This window comes from Triturus cristatus, chromosome 5_2 (genome assembly GCF_964204655.1).
Source record: "Triturus cristatus chromosome 5_2, aTriCri1.1, whole genome shotgun sequence".
In the NCBI taxonomy this organism is placed as follows: domain Eukaryota; kingdom Metazoa; phylum Chordata; class Amphibia; order Caudata; family Salamandridae; genus Triturus; species Triturus cristatus.
This window is the reverse complement of record NC_140588.1, coordinates 933230130-933250954: the sequence shown is the minus strand read 5'-3', so window position 1 is coordinate 933250954 and position 20825 is coordinate 933230130. Positions and strand designations below refer to the sequence as shown.

General features: G+C 43.9%; 1 protein-coding gene across 3 annotated transcripts in view; it reads left to right on the top strand.

Moving 5' to 3' along the window:
* TENM1 (teneurin transmembrane protein 1) overlaps positions 1-20825 on the top strand; it is a 1737496-nt gene that overhangs the window by 658920 nt on the left and 1057751 nt on the right. For all 3 annotated transcript variants that reach the window (XM_085608139.1, XM_085608140.1, XM_085608138.1), the window contains one exon: positions 16959-17199. In XM_085608139.1, coding sequence (XP_085464265.1) covers positions 16959-17199 — 241 coding nt within the window. The remainder of the gene's footprint in view (positions 1-16958; positions 17200-20825) is intronic.

Genomic DNA, 20825 nt, shown 5'->3' with positions numbered 1-20825 from the left:
TTACACCGGTGTTAGCTCTGGCAGCACACAATAAATGTTACTAAAATTACATCTACACTTAAGTTGCCAACATTTTAATTTCACCATTAAACAGATTTAGAAACATCAAGTAAGAAATAACTGAAGTATTTTTCTAGCCTTTTCCATGGTAGAGATAATAAATACGGATTTCAATGTTCAGGGTAAAAACTAGAAAATCCTATATAGTGACATTATTTTGGGGTTTTATTTCACTGTGTAAGCACATTGACCCCAATATAAAGTCTTCCTTATTTTTATATACTAGCACACTGCCCTGTGGGCATCTAAGGCACATTATGAATATATAAATATAGGCCTTTCCTACATACATACAAATGTACTTGTTCCTATTGCGTAGTACTACAGATCATCTAAAATGCAACCCAACTAGAAACTGTGGTGCTCCTAGCAGACATATATTTTTATTATATATGTGGATTGTGTAAATACACACCGCAGCCCACCGATGACTTTAAAATTCAGCGTTATAGGTGCCTTTTTCTTACCATCTGCCATGGTCTTAGAGGATAGATACCAAGACCAATTGGTTGAAAACAATTGCACTAATACTGTTTTTGGTAAAGCACTCATTCATTTTGCATAGATTATGAATGCCACATAACACAGAGTGCTAATACCAGCTAAATCATGGTGCAGAAAAAGATTAAAAGGGTGGATTTTTATGCAGAAAACTGCGGTGGCCAGCACAAGTAAACGCGGTCTGGCGGGGTGGGGTTGGAGGGGTGTAAGCGAACAGACGACGGAATAGGTATAATTAAATACATAAATAATACCTATTCTGTTGTCTGTCAGCTTCCTCCCCTGGCACGCCCTAACGCCCCAACGCGCTTACCTGTGCCGGCCGCCGGTAGAAAATGAGTCTTTGCTACATCAGTGCAAAAATGAAGATTCACAAGAGTAAATGATCATTTGAAATGTTATTGTAATTGTTATTAGTCTGCATAATTTGTGTTATTTCGGGAATTTGGGGTTACTGTTTTTACGTGAAATTCTCGAAATTATGCCATTACTCAACTTCACATTATGCGCCATTTGTGGTAACAGTTTACAGTGAAATAGGAAACATTTAGCACAAATTCACCAAAACAACAGAACACAAGCTATTGTTTATCACTGTACGTTGCAGAATATTGACTAAACTATATTGTGAAATGGCGGATTTACATTCTGCTAAATTTACACATGATTTCACATAAGTTTGCCAAAATGTTGTGTAATTATTACATAGGATCACACAGAGTATTTCAGAACACATCTCAATGTAATTCCTACAAATAAAAATAAAAAACGCTCAAGGGTATACCAAATCTCTGGTTTAGGGATAGTGCAAGTGCTTTGGAAAATGATGCGCAGTGACCCATTGGAAGCTGATGCTGGTCCCCTGATTACTTTGGAATACTCATTTTCCACATGATGGGGCTGTACTTTTATGTTCTCTCAAACTGAACAATCCATTAGGGTATCATAAAAATTACAGTCACTTAAAAAGTCAGGTTGCAGTTTAGCCTATACTACTATAAAGTTCCTTTAAAAATAAAGAAGTCCTCGTCTGGAACAGTATTCCTAATTTAGAAGGCTTGTAATTGCTGGTGTCGAGCTGTCGTTTTGCACACCACATTACTGTAGCAATGGTCATCGTAAACACGGTGCTAAAATGCGAATTAAACTGTAGCAGTCCTTTAACAGCCCTAATATTTCACTGGATGTGTAGTTCAGCCTAAATGTAATGAAGAGAAACAGCATACATAAATCTCTTGGTTGTCACTATTTAAAGGGAAACATTACACTAGCGTTCCAATTCAGATTTTTCCATTTGTGTTGAAATTGCACACCCATTAAGTTACAAACTTACCAATGCATCACATATTTTTTTATTGCATGCAGCTGAAATAAAATTGCCCTAGGGAAAGAGTTTGTTTTGAAAAACGGTTGTCTAGCATATGAACACATTTGAGATTCGTCATTGAAGCAATTCCTGGTTTTGAATTTGCTTGTTAATTTTGATTTGTTTTCCATTAAACTAACAATAGCGTTTTACGTACTGGGAACTGCATACAAACAAGCGCCATTATGGGCTCCTGTTGGCAAGACCCTCATATAGCAATAAAAAATGTACGCCTGTGCTCATTTACAGTCTGCTTCACAGTAAATTAGTAAATCTGCGCATCGTAAATTTAAGAATATGGGGGCAGATTTACAAGCCCCTTGCACCACTTTTGCGCCACTTTTATCATGGGAAAAGTGACGCAAAAGTGACGCGAGGGGCTTGTAAATCTGCCCCACGGTGTCCATATATTTCGTTATTTTGTTTCATAAACGGATTTTTAGGCATACCCTTGAATTCTCCATCGGATTGTCCCTTCGCCTACAGTGATCTTAAATTTACAAATTCAGGATTGATATAAAGATATTTGCATTTCAGGCGCAATTACATTCTCCTATGGAGATCTAACCATGCAATAAAAAGGTAATTCTTTAAGCCTTTTTTGGCAATTTGGCACCATCTAGTGGAGGGAGACCTCAGATCTTACCGTGCCCTATGGAATTGCAAAATTTACACAAGGTGGAAATGTGCAAACACACCTTTTTTAAACTTTCTTTTTGTCTAAGGAAAATATATTCTTCGCATTGAGGAGCACCCTTCCTCGACACCTCCATAAAAAAATTGGAAGTTGTACAAGTTGCTTTCCGATGCTTGAAAGGGACTAACTCCAGCTCTTTATCGCAATATCTTTCCAGGGTAGCAAAGGACTTGCAACTTGATCACAAAGTGCATAGCTACCTCCCATGAGGTGTCTCAGTGCTGGAAGCAGGTTTTCGCACCCTACATACCTCTTTCAGACTCTCGAGCATGAAGCAGACAGTCTGTCTTTTCCTGTGCTGATGGCACCTGCCTGCACTTCAAAGGGGGGATAGAGATCCCCCTTACAGGTGTGTGCAATGAGTGACTGTATAGGTGACAGGGGTATGTCTAGGAGGTGCATAGTATACTGTTTCCCCACTAAAGAGTAACATCCGTGAGAGACTGGACATGCTATCTGTGACCTGAGAGGAGACATGAAATACTGGACTTGCTCGCTCCTTTACCCAGAACAAAGAAGTTGATTCCAAGGGTAAGTTGGCTGACCTCCTATAACGCTCCTGCAACACAACAAGCTACAAGTGACTTTTATTGGAAATGCCCATCTGACTACTAGCAACTTGACAATGACTGGACTATGCTGTGGCCTCTGCCTGACATTCTGAGAGTCTCTACATGCCCTCCCCAGAGGTGCTGGTCACGTTAAAAATGTACTTCTGTAGTGCTTGGGCAACATAAGAAAGTTTAGATACTTTTGAAAATGTTTCCTCCAGAGCTTCAGAGAGGCCCAGCAGAAAATGTATCCTACCAGTAGCAACACAGCATTAAATTGAATTCCAGGTTTGTCTCACTAAAAATCTGTGCACTTCTAAAAAAACAACTAAGTCCCATTCTCCATTGTGCCCTAGACAATTTCGGAAAGAAATCTGCAAAGTTCCAAAGCTCTAGCAAGACCAACCTGCTTTAGGCATCTGGCCTTCAGTTCCGCAGCAGCGGATTCACTTTCAACACAGTGAGACTTTTTCATCTAAAAAACTGACAAAGTCCCATTCTGTGTTGGAACATAAGAAGAAATGTCAACACTTTTCTCCCAAAAAGTGATAAAGTTCCTTTTTTGAACTTTTCTACTTCCAGACTTCACCAGGACCAATCCACTTGATGTATTCGATCAAGGCTCCATCACAGTTGGCCTCAAATTGCTCTTACGTCCTGTTCTACACTGACAATTGCCTATGATTGGCACTTTGTTCTTCTTGGTGCTCTTTACTCAAAAATCTTTAAAAATTAATATATTAAGTTCCCTGTTAGATCTGGGGGTCTCTAGTTGGCAGGGTAGGTTCCACTGTCCAAGTAGGGACCCTTGCTTCTAGTCAGGGAAAGGGGGATACACTGTTAAGATAACCCCTGTTCACCCTCTAGGTAGCTTGGCCTGAGCAGTCTAGGCTATCAAAGGCAATGTGTAAAGTATTTGTACCAACACTCACAGTAACACAGTGAAAACACCACAGATTTACTCCACACCAGTTTTAGAAAAATAATGTATCTTTACTAAAAACTTCACAAGACCAAATACTACAGACAAACCAACATATAATTCAAAAAGGTTACTTTAAAGATAGTTCAAGAGTTTGCAGAAAGTACTCCAGGATGTAAAAGTCAGTGTCCTGCACAATGCGACTCTCAATGCACAAAATGCGACACTTTCGTGCCCAACAGTACCTGTAGTTGCGATAAGGTTCCCAAAAGCTATAACAAGGAAGCTTGCAAAGGCGATGCGATACTCCTGAGATCCTGGGGAGGCTTTGCAGCAGCCCTGCTTCACGCAGCAGAGGTGGATGCGCCGGCTCCGATCTGTAAGGGGAGGATGCGATGACTTTGGCCTTCGTTGCGTAGGTTTCTTAGGGGGAAGCTTCACGCACAGGTTCGATGCGACACTCTTCGATGTGGTGCGATGCGTGGCGCAGCGTTGCCTTCCGGCGCCGCAACTCTCGATGCGCCACGGAACGGGACTCTGCGTCGACGCACGCAGCGATTGGAGACTTTTCACGCACCGGCAGTGGTACGGCCCGCAAACTGGTTCTGCGACGACCCTCGCAGCGTCAGGAATCTTCTCGCACCGGGACAATGCTCGACACACTCGGCGATGCGGGGACCCTGCGTGTTGCGATGGTGCCGCGATGAAATTTTCCTCGCACTCTCGTCTTGCGACATGCAATCGGATGATGCGTTGGGTACCAGTCACTCTTGTTCACGCTTCTGCTTCCCAGCTCCCAAACACAGCAAAACGACCTCCTGAGGCCCCAAGACTGGGCAAGCACTCCAAGGCAGGTCAGAACTCTCTCAGCAGAGTTCCAGGGGAGCTGGTGGTGAAGTCCTTTTGTTCCTGGGACTTCTTAACAGGGAGCCAGCTCTTCTCAGGCCCTTGGAGATCAGAAGCAAAAGAAGGGGACACAGCAAAGTCCTTCCCCTCTCCTTGGCAGCAAAGCAAAACAGCAAGCAGGCAGTCTTCTCCTCTTCAGTTTCTTCCAGCTTTCTCCTTGGCAGAGGTTTCTTCTTAGTTCCAAAGTGATCTAAAGTTTTAGGTGTCTGGGGTCCTCTTCTTATACCCCTCCAAGTCTTTGTCTCTCTTTGTTCCAGTGGGGGGATTCCCCTGCTCAAACCAGTTCCTGGGTGTGCTCTGCTCTGGAGCACCTGGTTCCTTTCAGAGTGAGGGGCAGGGTCGTTAGACGCTCAGCAGGAGGTGGAGCCTTCTTTGTGCCAGCAGAGGCAGAGTCCTCAGCCTGGCCAGCAGGGGGTGGAGCCAGCTTTGTGTTTGGCAGGGACAGCCCTATTCAAACCCAGGGACTACTCCTCCCACCCATCTAAAGCAGATCTCCCTATTCACCCTGCTGCTGACTCATCCAGGCTCCTGGAGCCACCTGGCCCATCACATGACACCCTTCAGCCAACCAGCACACAGGCACACAGGAAGGTTAAACAGGAGAATAGCTACTTTCTAAAAAGTGCTATTCTCACACAGTGAATTTAAAAACCATCTTGCTAAAAAGATGTATAATTAAATTCTGAACACAGAGATACCAAACTTGGGTTTTCTATCTTGCCCTTATGGGAAGATAGGCATGTAAACAGCCTTCCCCATTCTATCCTAGGGGCAAGATAGCCTCTCAGCAGTGAAAAACGAAAATGGCTGTAATTCACTACCAGGGCATGTTACACACCTCAGTACATGCCCTACCTTTCAGATACACTGCACCCAGCCCAGGGGGGTACCTAGGGCCACCATAGGGATGCCTTACATGTACAGAAAGGGAAGGATAAGGCCTGGTCAGTGGGTGCACTGGCCAGGTCGACATGGCAGTCCTGGACTGCACATAGGCACTGCAAGCAGGCCTAAGACATCATTTTAGCGCTACTCCTGTGGGTGGCACAATCAGTGCTGCAGCCCACTAGTAGCATTTGAGTCACCAGCCCTGGCACACGCAGTGCACTTTACTAGGGCTAACAGGTGAAACAAATATACCAATCATGGATAACCAATCAATACAACAATTTACCAAGGGAGCACTTGCACTTTGACACTGATCAGCAGTGGCAAAGTGCCCAAAGCATCTAAACCAGCAAAATCGAAATCCAGCATAGCATCAAAAATACAGGAGGTAGAGGCAAAAAGTCTGGGGTAACCACGCCAAAGATGCCAGGTCTAACATTCCCCTTTTTGGCTCTTTGGCATTTGGTTTTATTTTTTTCTCTTTATTTTAACATTAGATGTGGGGTTTTATTATGTTTTGGGTCACTCTTTTGTGTAGGCGCTGTTAAATACTTTACACATTGCATTTGATTTAAGCCTGACTGGTTTGCCTCACGTTACTAGGGACTGAACACAGGTTTATTTGATTACATTTTTGTGACATCTAGCAGATGGTGGTCTTATCCTTTGAGGAGGACACTTGGTCACTCCAAGCGATAATCTACTTTTGTATGCTAAGATGAAGGTGGTTGTTGAAGAACAGTATGCCAGATGGTTTGAGCTTTGATTGAACATAGATTTCTTGAATGGATATAATGACGTACCAAATTCTGCATATAACCTTTGATTTTGCCCTAGAGAGCCTAATGCATAGTACATACACCTTCAAGTTCAGTTTTTTTTTTTTTGGCGGACAGATTTATTGTGGGCATGGTTCCCACGCTTCAGGAACAGAAATCTTTTACTCATTGTCATTAAAATATATACATTATCAATCAATGTTCTTCAGTCTGTCTGTCAATTGCCATTAGATATTCTATCGAATATAGTTCTGATTATTTGTTAAATTAAAAATGGAAGTGAGCTTGACGCATGTAAACTTTTAAATAAGTGGTGAAAAGAAGGCAAGATTACTCAGGGCCAACTAGTATAGAGGCAAACTTGATGAAAGAAACTTTGGGCCTCATTTACAACAAAATGGTGCAATGCCGAAAGCCATTTTGCTACATCATTTTAAAAGTACAGAGATGCAACATATTAACAACAAGACAATGCATTCATGTACTTTCCCATGTCCTGGAACAAAATTGGCTGCCATGCGCCAGCGCAGGCACCCTTGCGTCGTATTGCAAGTGTGCCTGCAGTGCGAGATGATTGTTTTTGTGCAGGAAAGAACAATAATTGATGGCATTTTCCTCTTTTTCTGCAGCACGCATAGAAAGAGGATAAAAGGAAGAGAAATAAAAGTATTTCTCCTCATTGCGCCACTCCTACGCCTTCCATGGGGAAACGTATGATTCTGACGCATTCCCAGTTTACAAAACTTTGTACATCTGGGGATGTGTCAGGTTCCATGGATGTTGCGTGGGAACACCCACAGCAACACTAATAGAGCGCCCCTTTAACGTAGAGTAATGTGTGAAAGGGGCCCATATTTACAAGGCCATAAAAAGTCATGCAGGGTGACTTTATGTGGCCTTCTAAATATGGGCATACACACTGTGCCACTGGTGAGTCAAAAAATGTGTCGCACTGGTGGCTAAATGGCCTTGTAAATGAGGCCCATTAGGTGAGTTGATCACTAAGTACAATGTGAGATGTTTGAGGAAAAAAGAGTAAATGAAATAAAATTAGAAGTGTCCTAAAAACCTTTTCCCAATGTGCAGTTTGAACAGTCAGCTTGCCCATGCATAATTTGACCATGTGAATCTTCTACCATGAGCAACTTGTCAACGTGAAATTTGTTCTCATACTAATACAAATATGAAATTTACATTACTATTGGTGCACTTTGCTCTGCAGAACTTTGTGAATTAATCTCATAGACAATTTGGCCTGCTTGAGCAGGTGTAAATTTGCGTCTAAAGCGTTAATCTTTCCTTTCTGAATTTGGAATGTCAATTTTCGGTGGCATGCTAGATATTTTCTGATTTAGCCATTATTTACCCAGTGGCATAGCCTGGGGGAGGGGGGCACACGGGCTGTTGCCTTGGGCGCACAGTTTTTTGGGGCATTTTTAGGAGGCGCAATAGTTTAATAGGGGTGTAAGACCTGGCATCTTTTGGCATGGTTACCCCTGACTTTTTGCCTCTACCTCCTGTATTTTTGATGCTATGCTGGATGTCGTTTTTACTGGTATAGATGCTTTGGGCACTTTGCCACTGCTGATCAGTGTCAAAGTGCAAGTGCTCCCTAGGTAAATTGTGATGTAATTGGCTATACATGTTTGGCATATTTGTTCTACTTGCATGGCCCTAGTAAAGTGAACTGAGAGTGCCAGGGCTGGTAGTACAAATGCTACTAGTGGGCTGCAGCACTGGTTGTGCCACCCACAGGAGTAGCGCTAAAATGATGTCTTAGGCCTGCTTGCAGTGCCTATGTGCAGTCCAGGACTGCCATGTCGACCTGGCCAGTGCAACCACTGACCAGGCCTTATCCTTCCCTTTCTGTACATGTAAGGCATCCCTATGGTGGCCCTTGGTGCCCCCTGGGCTAGGTGCAGTGTATCTGAAAGGTAGGGCATGTACTGAGGTGTAACATGCCCTGGTAGTGAATTACAGCCATTGTCATTTTTCACTGCTGAGAGGCTATCTTGCCCATAGGACAGAATGGGGGAGGCTGTTTACATGCCTATCTTCCCCTAAAGACAAGATAGAAAATCCAAGTTTGGTATATTTGTGTTCAGGATTTAATTATACATCTTTATAGAAAGATGGTTTTTAAATTCACTGTGTAAGAATAGCACTTTTTAGAAAGTAGCTATTCTCCTGTTTAACCTTCCTGTGTGCCTGTGTGCAGATTGGCTGACTGGTGTCATGTGATGGGCTACGTGGCTCCAGGAGTCTGGATGAGTCAGCAGCTGGGTGAATAGGGAGATCTGCTCTAGATGGGTGGGAGGAGTAGCCCCTGGGTTCGAATAGGGCTGCCTCTGCCAGCACAATGCCAGCTCCACCCCCTGCTGGCCAGGCTGAGGACTCTGCCTCTGCCAGCACAAAGAAGGCTCCACCTCCTGCTGAGCGTCCAACGACCCTGCCCCTCACTCTGAAAGGAACCAGGTGCTCCTGGGCAGAGCACACCCAGGAACCGGTTTCAGCAGGTGAATCCCCCCACTGAAACAAAGAGAGACAAAGACTTGGAGGGGTATAAGAAGAGGACCCCAGACACCTAAATTTCAGATCACTGTGGAACTAAGAAGGAACCTCTGCCAAGGAGAAAGCTGGAAGGAACTGAAGAGGAGAAGACTGCCTGCTTGCTGTTTTGCTTTGCTGCCAAGGAGAGGGGAAGGACTCTGCTGTGTCCCCTTCTTTAAATTCTGATCTCCAAGGGCCTGAGGAGAGCTGGCTCCCTGTTAAGAAGTCAACTCTGCTGAGGGAGTTCTGACCTGCCTTGGAGTGCTTGCCTAGTCTTGGGGCCTCAGGAGGTCGTTTTTGCTGTGTTTGGGAGCTGGAAAGCAGAAAGCATGAAGAAGAGTAACTGGTACCCATCGCATCATCCGTTTGAGGGTCGCATCATCCGGGTGCGACTCTCAAGGTTGAGAGTGCGAGAAGAATTTCATCGCGGCGTCATCGAAGCACCCGGAGTCCCCGCATCGCCGAGTGCGTCGAGCATCGTCTCGGTGCGTGAAGATTTCTGACACTGCGAAGGTCGTCGCAGAACCAGTTTGCGGGCTGCACCACTGCCGGTGCGTGAAAGTATCCAGTCGCTGCGTGCGTCGACGCAGAGTCCCGTCCCGTGGCGCATCGAGGGTTGCGGCGCCAGAAGTCAACGCCGTGCCGCGCATCGCGCCCCATCGAAGAGCGTCGCACTGTACCTGTGCGTGAAGCTTCCCCCTAAGAAACCTACGCAACGAAAGCCAAAGTCATCGCATCCTCCCCCTACAGATCAGAGCAGGCGCATCCACCTCTGCTGCGTGAAGCAGGGCTGCTGCAAAGCCTCCCCAAGGTCTCAGGAGTATCGCATCGCATCGCCTTTGCCATCTTCATTGTTATAGCTTTTGGGAACCTTAGCGCAACTACAGGTACTGTTGGGCACGAGAGTGTCGCCTATTGTGCATTGAGAGTCGCATTGTGCAGGACACTGATTTTTACATCCTGGAGTACTTTCTACAAACTCTTGAACTATCTAAAGTAACCTTTTTAATTGTATGTTGGTTTTTCTGTAGTATTTGGTCTAGTGAAGTTTTTAGTAAAGATACCTTATTTTTCTAAAACTGGTGTAGAGTAAATCTGTGGTGTTTTCACTGTGTTACTGTGAGTGTTGGTACAAATACTTTACACATTGCCTTTGATAGCCTAGACTGCTCAGGCCAAGCTACCTAGAGGGTGAGCAGGGGTTATCTTAACAGTGTATCCCCCTTTCCCTGACTAGAGGCAAGGGTCCCTACTTGGACAGGGGTACATACCCTGCCAACTAGAGACCCCCAGATCCAACACGGGGTGAAAAATTTCAAAAGAAAAGTGGAAGGATACTTGCCTTGCCCGGGCATTGACTACCCACACTATACCCGTGGGTGTACCCATTTATCTATGAGATTAGTTTTATATTCTACAAGCTAGGGGTTCCCTTACATGCGCCACAAGTCAGATCAAGCACTGCAAGCTCTTAAAATCTATGTGTGCCCTAAAACTTTTAGGGATCATATGTTTAATGTTCTATTTTTGACATACTTCAGTGAGAAACAATGCAGACCTCTTAATCCCCCTTGGTAAATGATGAAGTAGTGTAATTATTCTATTCACGTTTTGTGAACGGCTTATTACTCTGCACACGCCACTTATAAATTGTCCTAACCTTTTCTTAATACAAAGAATGATCACAGCATAACATTCACAGTCATGCCAGCAAAATAATATAAAACGTTCCAGTGTGACCCAATGAAGCTGCGCGCTCATTCATCAGTTTGTTAACAAAAAACACAATTGTATTGAATTATAAATCACAGAACCAGGCCCTTTTGTTTTCTTGTAGCTACGCTCCCCAGGTGCATTTTTTTATCAAGCTTTAATGATCAACCTTCGCGTGCACTCGCTGATTCCGGCTGAGAGGGGGAAGAAGGGGGGTGATAACATTGAAGCTCATTTTAAAAGAGTATATCTACTAGGCTTAATTGTTCTCAGAAAAAATATTATATGCAATATTGGTCTATAACCTGTCTTTAATTACGTTTATTAATCATACAAATAGAGATGTTTGCTAAGGGTAAATATGTGTTACCACTTGAAATAGTAGAAAAGGCAGCATTCTCAGTGGCGGCTGGTACGGGACGGGGTGAAAAAAATATATAACACTTACCTCTTCACGGCCGCCATCTCTCCTCCGTCATCTCTCCTCCGCTTCTCCTCCTGACTCATGGAAGCAGGAAGCACACAGGATCCCCTAAGCCAATCATGGTGCCTCTGTAACCAGTATGACTGCAGCGTTGTGAAGGGTGTGAGCGGCCTGGTTCAGCGTTCAGACAGGGAGTGGGAGCATGTGCATGTTCTCCACCCATACGGCCAGGTGGAGAACATACTAAGTGCTCATGACTGTTTGGCCAGCCCAAGACGGCCGGCCAAACCATAATGCACACATAAGTGCACAAATTTCCTCCTCCCCCTGCTCTGACAGCCCAGCCCGCCCCACCCTAACTTGGCTCACACTCAAAAAGGAAATGATAAAAACATTGTGCTATTATCATTTTATTTTTCCTTTTTGCACTGCTGATAAGCAGTAGGGCAACACTCCTCCACCTTAGCAGAGGAGCCACCACTGATCATTCTCCTTTCTCTGTTTAACTCCCGCCGGCACCTCCCGCTATTGTCATAAAACTTCACATTTGACCAATGACTTTGAATGTGTACGTCACTGGTCAAACTCTAAAAAGGAGAGACCCTGTAATTCCTTGATCTCTCAACAACAAACAGGCTGGGGGGCAGACGGTATCGTCAGATTGTAAAGATTCAAAGAAGGCATGGCTGTGTAAAAGAGTCTTAATAGGAGCGCCACCCTCTGCATGGCAGCAGCCAGCAAATGTGCATAGTCTCAGGGAACTCACTTCACCCAAGCTCCCAAAAATTATCACCACCAGACTTCAAAGGTTACAAGGTTAAGATGACAGGGTTTAGATGCATTCCAGAGAGATTACTGTGTAACATTTGCAGTGTTTTCCATAATAATCCTGTTAATAATACCTTTAAAACAGCCCATTTGTCTCTGGTGGAGTCAAGGGTCAAAATCAGAGCACTTTGCACCATGCATAAAGCCAACTGGAACTAAGGTACTGGTTGCATCAAACCGTCCTTAACTGCACTGCTGCATGGACTCAACATTCAGCCACAACACATATGATCCACCAGTTTGCTTTTTGATGTACCAATTACATCCCATCCCATCCCATCATGGTAAAGTTCATTTAACCACAGACTCCACCATGTACCACCACCATAACCAAGAAAGTCACTTTTACCTGATAACAGAACTATAAATGAAAATAACTTGCCTACTGTTAGACTTGACTTTTTTAGCAGGTTTACCCCTAGACTTTTAAATTTTCGGCCTCCTGTTTTTGACCCTGTTTTTTTTAGTTTTATGACTCTGGGCACTTTACCACTGTTATTCAGTGCTAAAGTACATATGCTCTCCTTGTAAATTGTGTTTATGGATTGGTGTTTTCATGATTGGCTTATTTGATTTACCTTTAAGGCCCTAGTACAATGCACTGTGTGTGCCCAGGGCCTGTAAATCAAATGCTGCTAGTGGGCTTGCAATACTGGTTTTGCCACCCACACAATCAGCCTTTTAAAGGGTTCTCAAACCTGCCACTGCAGTGTCTGCGTGTTGTTTTTACTGCAATGTCGACTTGGCAAGTTCACCCTTTTATTGCATATAAGTCACCCCTAAGGTAGGCCCAAGCTACCCCTGTAGGCAGGGTGCAGTGTATGTGGAAGATAAGACAAGTACTGCTGTATGTGGCATGTCCTGATAGTGAAATACAGTGTAATTCGTTTTTCACTATTGAAAGGCTATCTGTCCTATAGGAAAGAATTGGATTTTATATATATCATCTTGTAAATATAACTTAGCATTGGGACAAGATAGAAAGTTGGAGTTTAGTATGCCTGAACTCAGAATATAAAAATGCATCTTTTAGTAAAGGTGATTTTTATATTGTGTGTTTGAAAATACCACTTTTAGAAAGTGGGTATTTTTTGCATAGGCATCCTGTGTGTCTTAGCTGGTTTGTGGATTGACTGTCTGGCTTTGGAGAGACAGGGGCTGCAATGTGCATTCTCTCAGACACCCACTGTAGAGGTTGATGTGTATCCTTCCGTTCCTGAATAAGTCAGGACTTGGCTGAATAGACCCGGGCTGCATTCAGAGTAGCAGGAGGAGTCTTCACTAGCACCTGAATAGGCCTGGTCTCCATTTAGAGTACTGGGAGGAGATTTCCTTGCACCTAAATGGGCCTGGTCTGCCTTGGACAATGCTGTCTCCACCTCCTGCCAGGAAGCTGGGCCAGAGAGAACTGAACTGGTTTGAGCTGGGCACAGACACTCTCTGCCCCAGAGAAATGCAGTATAAATATTAAATCCCATACCCCAGAACTCTAGAACTCGATGCGATCAAGGGACCTGCCAAGAAGAATAGCTGGAAAAACTGCAAGAAGGAGTACTACCCCTTTGCTGTGTTATTGCCTTTGGATTGGACTGCTGTCGCTGCTTCTGCCTTGGCAGGGAAAGGACTGGACTGAACTTTCTTAACTTGTGCTGAGTATGTCCAAGGGCTTGTAGCAGAGCTTGCCTCCTTTTCTGAAGTCTCAGGGACCACGAATACTTCACCGACCTCTGGGTACCGCCTCTGGAATGATGGTTTCACTCCATCGCTGGCTCTGTGTCCTGAAGGCCCGTCAAAGGGCAATGCCGCATCTCGCACTGCAACCCTGGTCTCACTGATGACGGCAACTGATGCCACCACCATCGAGCACTGCTTGCACCGTGACCTGTGGGCACTGCACTCTGCACCACACCACCTCACTTCACTTTGCTGCCCTGGTCTCACCAACACCGTCGCTGCCTGCTGACTTCAACATCCGTGACCACATCGTGGCGTGGGTGCACCACTCGTAAGTCTCACGACGCACCACCCCATCACACACCACAGTCCGGACCGACCGTCGCCAGCTCTAGTGCCTTCACCCTGATCTGTCAGCACGACAACGAGCACTGCCTTCACTCTGCACCGCAGCCCTGGTCTCACCTGCGCTGCTGGATGACCGTCACCAAGCTGCTGCCTGCATCTCGACTTGAAGGCACCGCACCGCTATGCTTTGCATCTCAACCGCGACGGTTGCGAAGACCAGCCTGCACCAATGTGATTGGTCGCAAAACAAAAGGTACTGTTTACGAGTCTGCCGACAAAATCTGACCGACACGGTCAGATGGAACTTTTGGATTCTGTTATTTTCAGTACCGAATTCAAGGAACTGCATTTTTAAAGTATTCTTACAAAGTGCATATTTTTTTGTACTGTATGTTGGATTTTTATTGTTTTGATCTTGTTTTAAGTATATAAAATATTAGATATTTTTCTAAACTGGTGTGGTGTCCTTATGTAGTGTTTTCACTGTATTACTGTTGGTTATATGCAAATTCTTTACTCGCTGTCTCTGAGATAAGCCTGACTGTTCGTGCTAAGCTACCACGGGGGTGAGCAGGAGTTATTTTAGGAGTGTAACTCCCTTAACCTTACTAGAAAGAAGGGTCCCTACTCAGACAAAGGTACCTACCTCTGCCAACTAGAGAGCCCTATTTATTTCTAACACCAATCATGCAAGCTCTTACTATACATTTTGCTCTTGGTCGTAATGACAAGTAATCAGGATCGGACTGGGATAGACAATAGACCCAGGCAGCAAAATTAAAGTGGCCCCCATAAGCAAACCAGATAGCTACACAAATGGCCCACATTTACAAATCAGCCCAGTTTTTGAGCTTTTAAAGGTACGCAGTGAGAGTATTTTGTAAATTATGGGAAACTGCATGCATTTGTGCTTTCTGCATGCAATGTTTGTGGGAATATCAGAAAAATCAACAGTAAAAAGCAGCTCACCAGGCCATAAAACAAGCCCAAAACTGCTAAAAAAAAACAGCCCATGGACTGATCAGTTAGACCATCTCATCTGGGACTAGTCACACGTGCACATAATTCTATTATCAAATTTACCTGATGTATCGGAACGTCATTTATCAAATTCAGAAAAATAAAGAGCTGATTGTTGTTACTGAGACACTATTTACATTGTGATCTGCAGGCCACAATAAGGCCCAGATTCTCAAAGGCTTAAAGTCGGGTCAGCCAAAGTCCAATGCTAAACATGTTTTGGGATCATTGTCTCATTTTATTCCAGTAGTAACAAAACTGCACTTCCATAACTGTGCAAGGATTTATGAATTTTTCTTTGCGAATAATTAAACAATGCTTTGCCAGTTGAAAAACTGAAGACATGGAGATATATTTTGGAATGATGATACGAGGAGAAATTATAAATTTCTCCTAATTTTGTGCTCTTTCTATTTGTGCTGCATACTGCAGAACACATAGAAAGAGCAAATCGCCATTATTGATTGACACCTTCCTGCACATAAACAATTGCCCCTGCAGGGCTGGCAGACTTGCAACATGGCGGCGGAGTGCCTGCGTTGACGCTAAGCAGCTTTTTTAGTGCCAGTGGAAACACAGGAGTGCGCCGTGTTTTCATAAATATGACCAATCCCTACATTTTGAAAATGTCAGAGCACGGCATTGCCACATTTGGAATAACACCGCTCTCTGGCATTTTCTTGTACATATGCCTCAGCATGTTTTCTAAGTCCAGGTATTACCTTCTACAGCCTTGTAAATATGGGGCAGTGTCAAAAAGCAATGGGTGTTGCGTTGGAATGCCCTCTGCAACATCCACTGCCCACCCCTTTGCCGTAGGGGACTGTGGCGGAAAGGGGCATATTTACAAGTTGGCGATAAGCCATGTTAAGTGGCTTAGCGCCACCTTGTAAAAATGAACAATGTTTGGCCTTGTCACTGGTACCAGGGAGGATGAACCTGGAATAAAATGGAATAAAACAGGCGCAAGTGCAGATCTAACATTTCTTTATTCCCAACGCAGAGTATAATATGGCCTACTGTTTCTGTTTGATTATGTACGTTTGTGAGGATACTGTAAATATACTGCCGCATAATCACCTATTGTCAAATAATGTCCTATATACCAGGAGAAAAAATATTTACTTGAAATATTTTAGCTTGCAGAAATGAATTTATTGAAATATATGTTTTGAATTTCAATCAAGTAAACTTATTATTAAAGTAAAAAAACAATATGACAACTGACATTTTACCAGCTTCGGTCGGTAGTGGGAGTAGCTGCCGGGCGGTGACCTGGGGAGGGGGACTGGCAGGGTGGGGGGTAGTAAACTATGGATTATGGAGGTTTACAGGTAAGTAAACATATAAATTAATAAAACTAACGCACTGCATCCCCAAATTCGTTTTATTAATGTATATGTTTACTTACCTGTAAACCTCCGTAATCCATAGTTTACTAAACCCCCACTTTCCCCCTCCCGCCCTCCCCACGTCACCGCCCGGCAGCTACTCCCACTACCGACCGAGGCTGCATTTTACTAATAGTTGACTAGCTCCTAAAATTGTAATGGCTAAACGAATACCATATACATTTAAATGAAATTGAGGCCTGTGCTTAGGGCTTGCTTTGCTATTTATTACTTTCCTTTTTTACTTAAAACATATAAACCGGAATCTGTTATTTTGTGATGCCTCACATACCTATGCCATTAAAACTTATGTTTCTTTTCTCGTTTATTTTTCTTCCAGATATCGCAGCCAGCCCACACAACCAGTTCACATTCAGACCCCTCCCCCCGCCTCCTCCCCCGCCGCACGCCTGCACCTGCAGCAGGCAGCCCTCTCAGAAGCTGGACACGCTCCAGAGGAGGTCCCTGACGACCCGCAGCCAGCCCAGCCCCGCTGCGTCCAACCCACCCACCAGCTCGCACGACTCTGTGCATCTGCACAACAGCTGGGTGCTGAACAGCAACATTCCGCTCGAGACCAGGTAACTATCCGCGGCGGGCAGGCACCTGCTGGCAGCGCTGTCTGTGAAGGAAACCTGCATGCCTTACGGGGTTATCTCAAAAGTACATACCGCTGTTTGTAGTTTGATTGCGAATTGTATATTTTAAATGCAGATTTTGCTGAATTTGATCAGTGTGAGTTCAGTGTGTTTTAGATAAATAGATTTCAGCATGTTTTTCTGTCATTCCAGCAGAACCCGTCTCCCATGCATACTCACAGCAAATATGACATTTTTAATAAAAATAAATGAGGCAAAATAATTAACGACAGTTAGAAACACTCCACCTCAATAGAGTTTGATAAAAGGTTGGGTCATGCTTAATCGCTTGAGTCTCTAATTGTTCGTTTAGTTCCATGACGTCAGGTAGTGTGTGCCACTTGATAATGTGATGCTAATCACCAAAGACAATTAATGGACAGCTGTGGATGGACAGCTCAAAGTTAAAATCCATTTCCTGCTGAGTGACCAGTTACAAAGTGAACAGTTGAGTGTACTAATTGCTGTAAACCACCTGGGAACACGCATTAGACGTCATTTCCTATATGCACAGCCCATCACGTGTCATTATTTCTAAATTCAGTTGGAAAAAATGTAACAAAGACATTTTTGTTCTCTGATTGAAATATACCTCATATGTCCGGCTTGAGGTAAAGTTTGCATTGAAGAAATTTTATTTGACCATATCTTGTGAATTACTATTTTTTTATTGACCTTTGAGTTCTAGTTCATTACCCCTGCTCATTGGCAGCTACTATAGGGATGTTCAACAGGTACAAAGGGGGCATGTATAGTAACATTGCAGGCCTTTGGTATGGGCGAGCTGGGCGAAGGCCCAGGGCGCCAATTTTCTGAGGAGCGTATTAAGCTGCTATGCCAATAGCAACGCCCCTCTTGTCTTGCGCCAGCCTTGTCTTCAACCCTACGTGCTTGTTTTCTGTCTGATTTCCCAGTTTAAATTTGTTTTAGGCCATCAATATCATATAGCAGGCGATGTTTTTAACACCCCGTTAGCCCCCTTTCTTGCCCTCACTTTACCCTCTGACCCCTGCTGGCACACATCAACAAAGCCATCCTCTGCGTGAGGCAGCTGAGCTATCAGTGATGTTGGTGAGCTGGGGGAGGTCCGGGGATCTTTGTGTTCAGGGGCCAGTCCCTGCTCATCCAGCTACTGAGGAGTGAACACAGAAGGGACCCCCTGATGCCTCCTTTAGTTCACTACCTTCAGCAAAGGTGCCAGATTTCTTTCCGCCCATGCCCAGTGCACTCTCTTAGCTAAAATGGGGCATATAACAGAAGTTGCATCGCATTTGCACCACAAAACGTGGTGCATGCACGATGCAACTGCAAAATGTTATTTATGAACTTTGGGTGGCCCTGAGTGACTTCATTTATCTGGGGTAAGGCAATGCAGCACACATCACAGTTTTGCGTTACTCTGCTCTGGGAAGGTGTTCCATAGGCATTGCATAGCTGTTCCAACTTCAATGGATTTTAACACATTCCCAGATTTACCATGACTGGTAGACCTGGAAAAGCACCAAAAAGACACGCCTTTTCAGGGGAGGAGTAACGAGGAGAAATATCTTTATTTCTCCTTGTTCCTTCCTCTTTCTATGTGGGCTGGACTGGGGGAAATTCACATGTTGAGGCCGCCTGTGATGGACCATGGGCAAGATAGAGGGACCAGGTCTATCCTGCTGAAGAGTTAGCTTCTCACGTCTGGCTTGAAGGCTGTCATTCACATTGTTGAGGCCCACGACGAGTAGTAATTTGGTGCAAGGACCATGTTGGGCACCGCAGATGGTTGCTGCTGTGGTGCAAAGAGTCGGTCCTCATTGGAGATTCACATTGTCAGTCAATGTAGTTTGTTGCTGTCTCTGCAAGGAGCAGGTCTCACTTGAGCTGTGATCAAAGATGGTCGCTCTCGGCACGAATAGCAGGTCCTACTTTAGCTTCACGTTGGCAGTCGATTCATGGCGTAAAGAGGTCACTTTGCCAAAAGATAATTAAATAAACAAATAAAATGCAAAAAAACAGAATGCAAAAATGTGAATAATGATGGAGTAATGTGCGAGTGACAAACATACTTGGTCCCCTTTAAAGTGTGATACACACGTGTGATGAAGGTAATCAAACTGTGTATTAAAGCAGTAAAGAAAGCAGGGTCTGTTAATCATAATATGCAATGGAAGGGGGAAGCATAGAAGTTGACGACGTTTAGATGCTATTGTAATTGTATTTTTGCATTTTATTTATACATTAAATTCCCATTTGGATTTGATTTTAGTTTGCTTGAATAACTCCATTAGGGACCAATCTTCATGCACTAACTTATTACAAGTGGCATTTTCAGGCCAGCAACTTAAAATCCGACTTTACCCTTAAAGAGAATTTTGAATTACTATTCATTTGAGTGTAAACAGCATAACTCTATCTGGTGCCACACTAAGTTAGCCTTTATTACGTGTAGCACAGTGAGAGTCTAATGGAGAGATAGCCTTATAACAGCAAAAAATGTATTGAGTTTTTCACTGTCAGGACATGTAAAACTTAAAACCACAAGATCTACGTTCTTAAATACCATGCAGCTTTCCCTATGAGCCTTTAGGTCCTACCCTAGGGGTGACTTATACAGGCTCCAGTGGCCGGCATTGGACATGTTTTAAAAGATTAAATGGCTGCTTTAGTGGGTGACACAATGAGTGCTGCTGCCCATTACTAGCATTTACATTGCATGCCCTGGGTACATGTAGTGCCATATACAAGGGACATACAAGCAGATTAAATGTACCAATCAGGTGTTGACCAAATTGACCATGTTGAGAAGGGAGAGCAAAAGCACTCCATCACTGATTAGCAGTGAAAAAGCCAAGGAAAACAGGTTCAGCAAAGGAAAGCACCAATCTGGAATAACCCTGCAGGGGAAAAACACCTCCCTTAAACTCAGAAATAGGGAAAATAAACCTCCCTATGATACACCATAACGCAAATCACAGAAATAGGGGAACAACGTCACCCTATAGGGGAAAAACACCTCCCATAGACTCAGAAATAGGGAAAATAAACCTCCCTATGATACACCATAACGCAAATCACAGAAATAGGGGAACAACGTCACCAGATCCAACAGTGACCATTGTTAGGCGGAATCTCTTTGAGGTAAAGAATCAGGCCGCTGATTTAAATGGGGCAGACTTAGTAGAGGTTTTCCAAGCCCAAACAGATGAGATGACTGAAAGATCACGCAGGCCCTTGCTATTACTGGGCAGGGCTGTGTTTTGGGTATGACATTTTCCTAAAAACTAGACCATTATAAGCCTTTCTCACCAGAGGACTTCTCTTCATTTGAGTATTGAATTTTTCAACCAGAAAGAATTTTAAATGCAAAGAAAGCTTCTTAATTATTTGTTGCTTGTCTCTTGGTTCATACCAGTTTTGATTTATTTTTGTGGCATTTCATTCATAAGTGTTACTTTTTACCTAAACTGGTTTGATAATTTTCTCCTGTTATTTTCCTAATTTTACTTAGCTGTACTTAGTGCTGCTCCTAAACTTCACTCAAATGTTTCAGAGGATAGTCTGATGATTAGGCCACAGCTAACAAG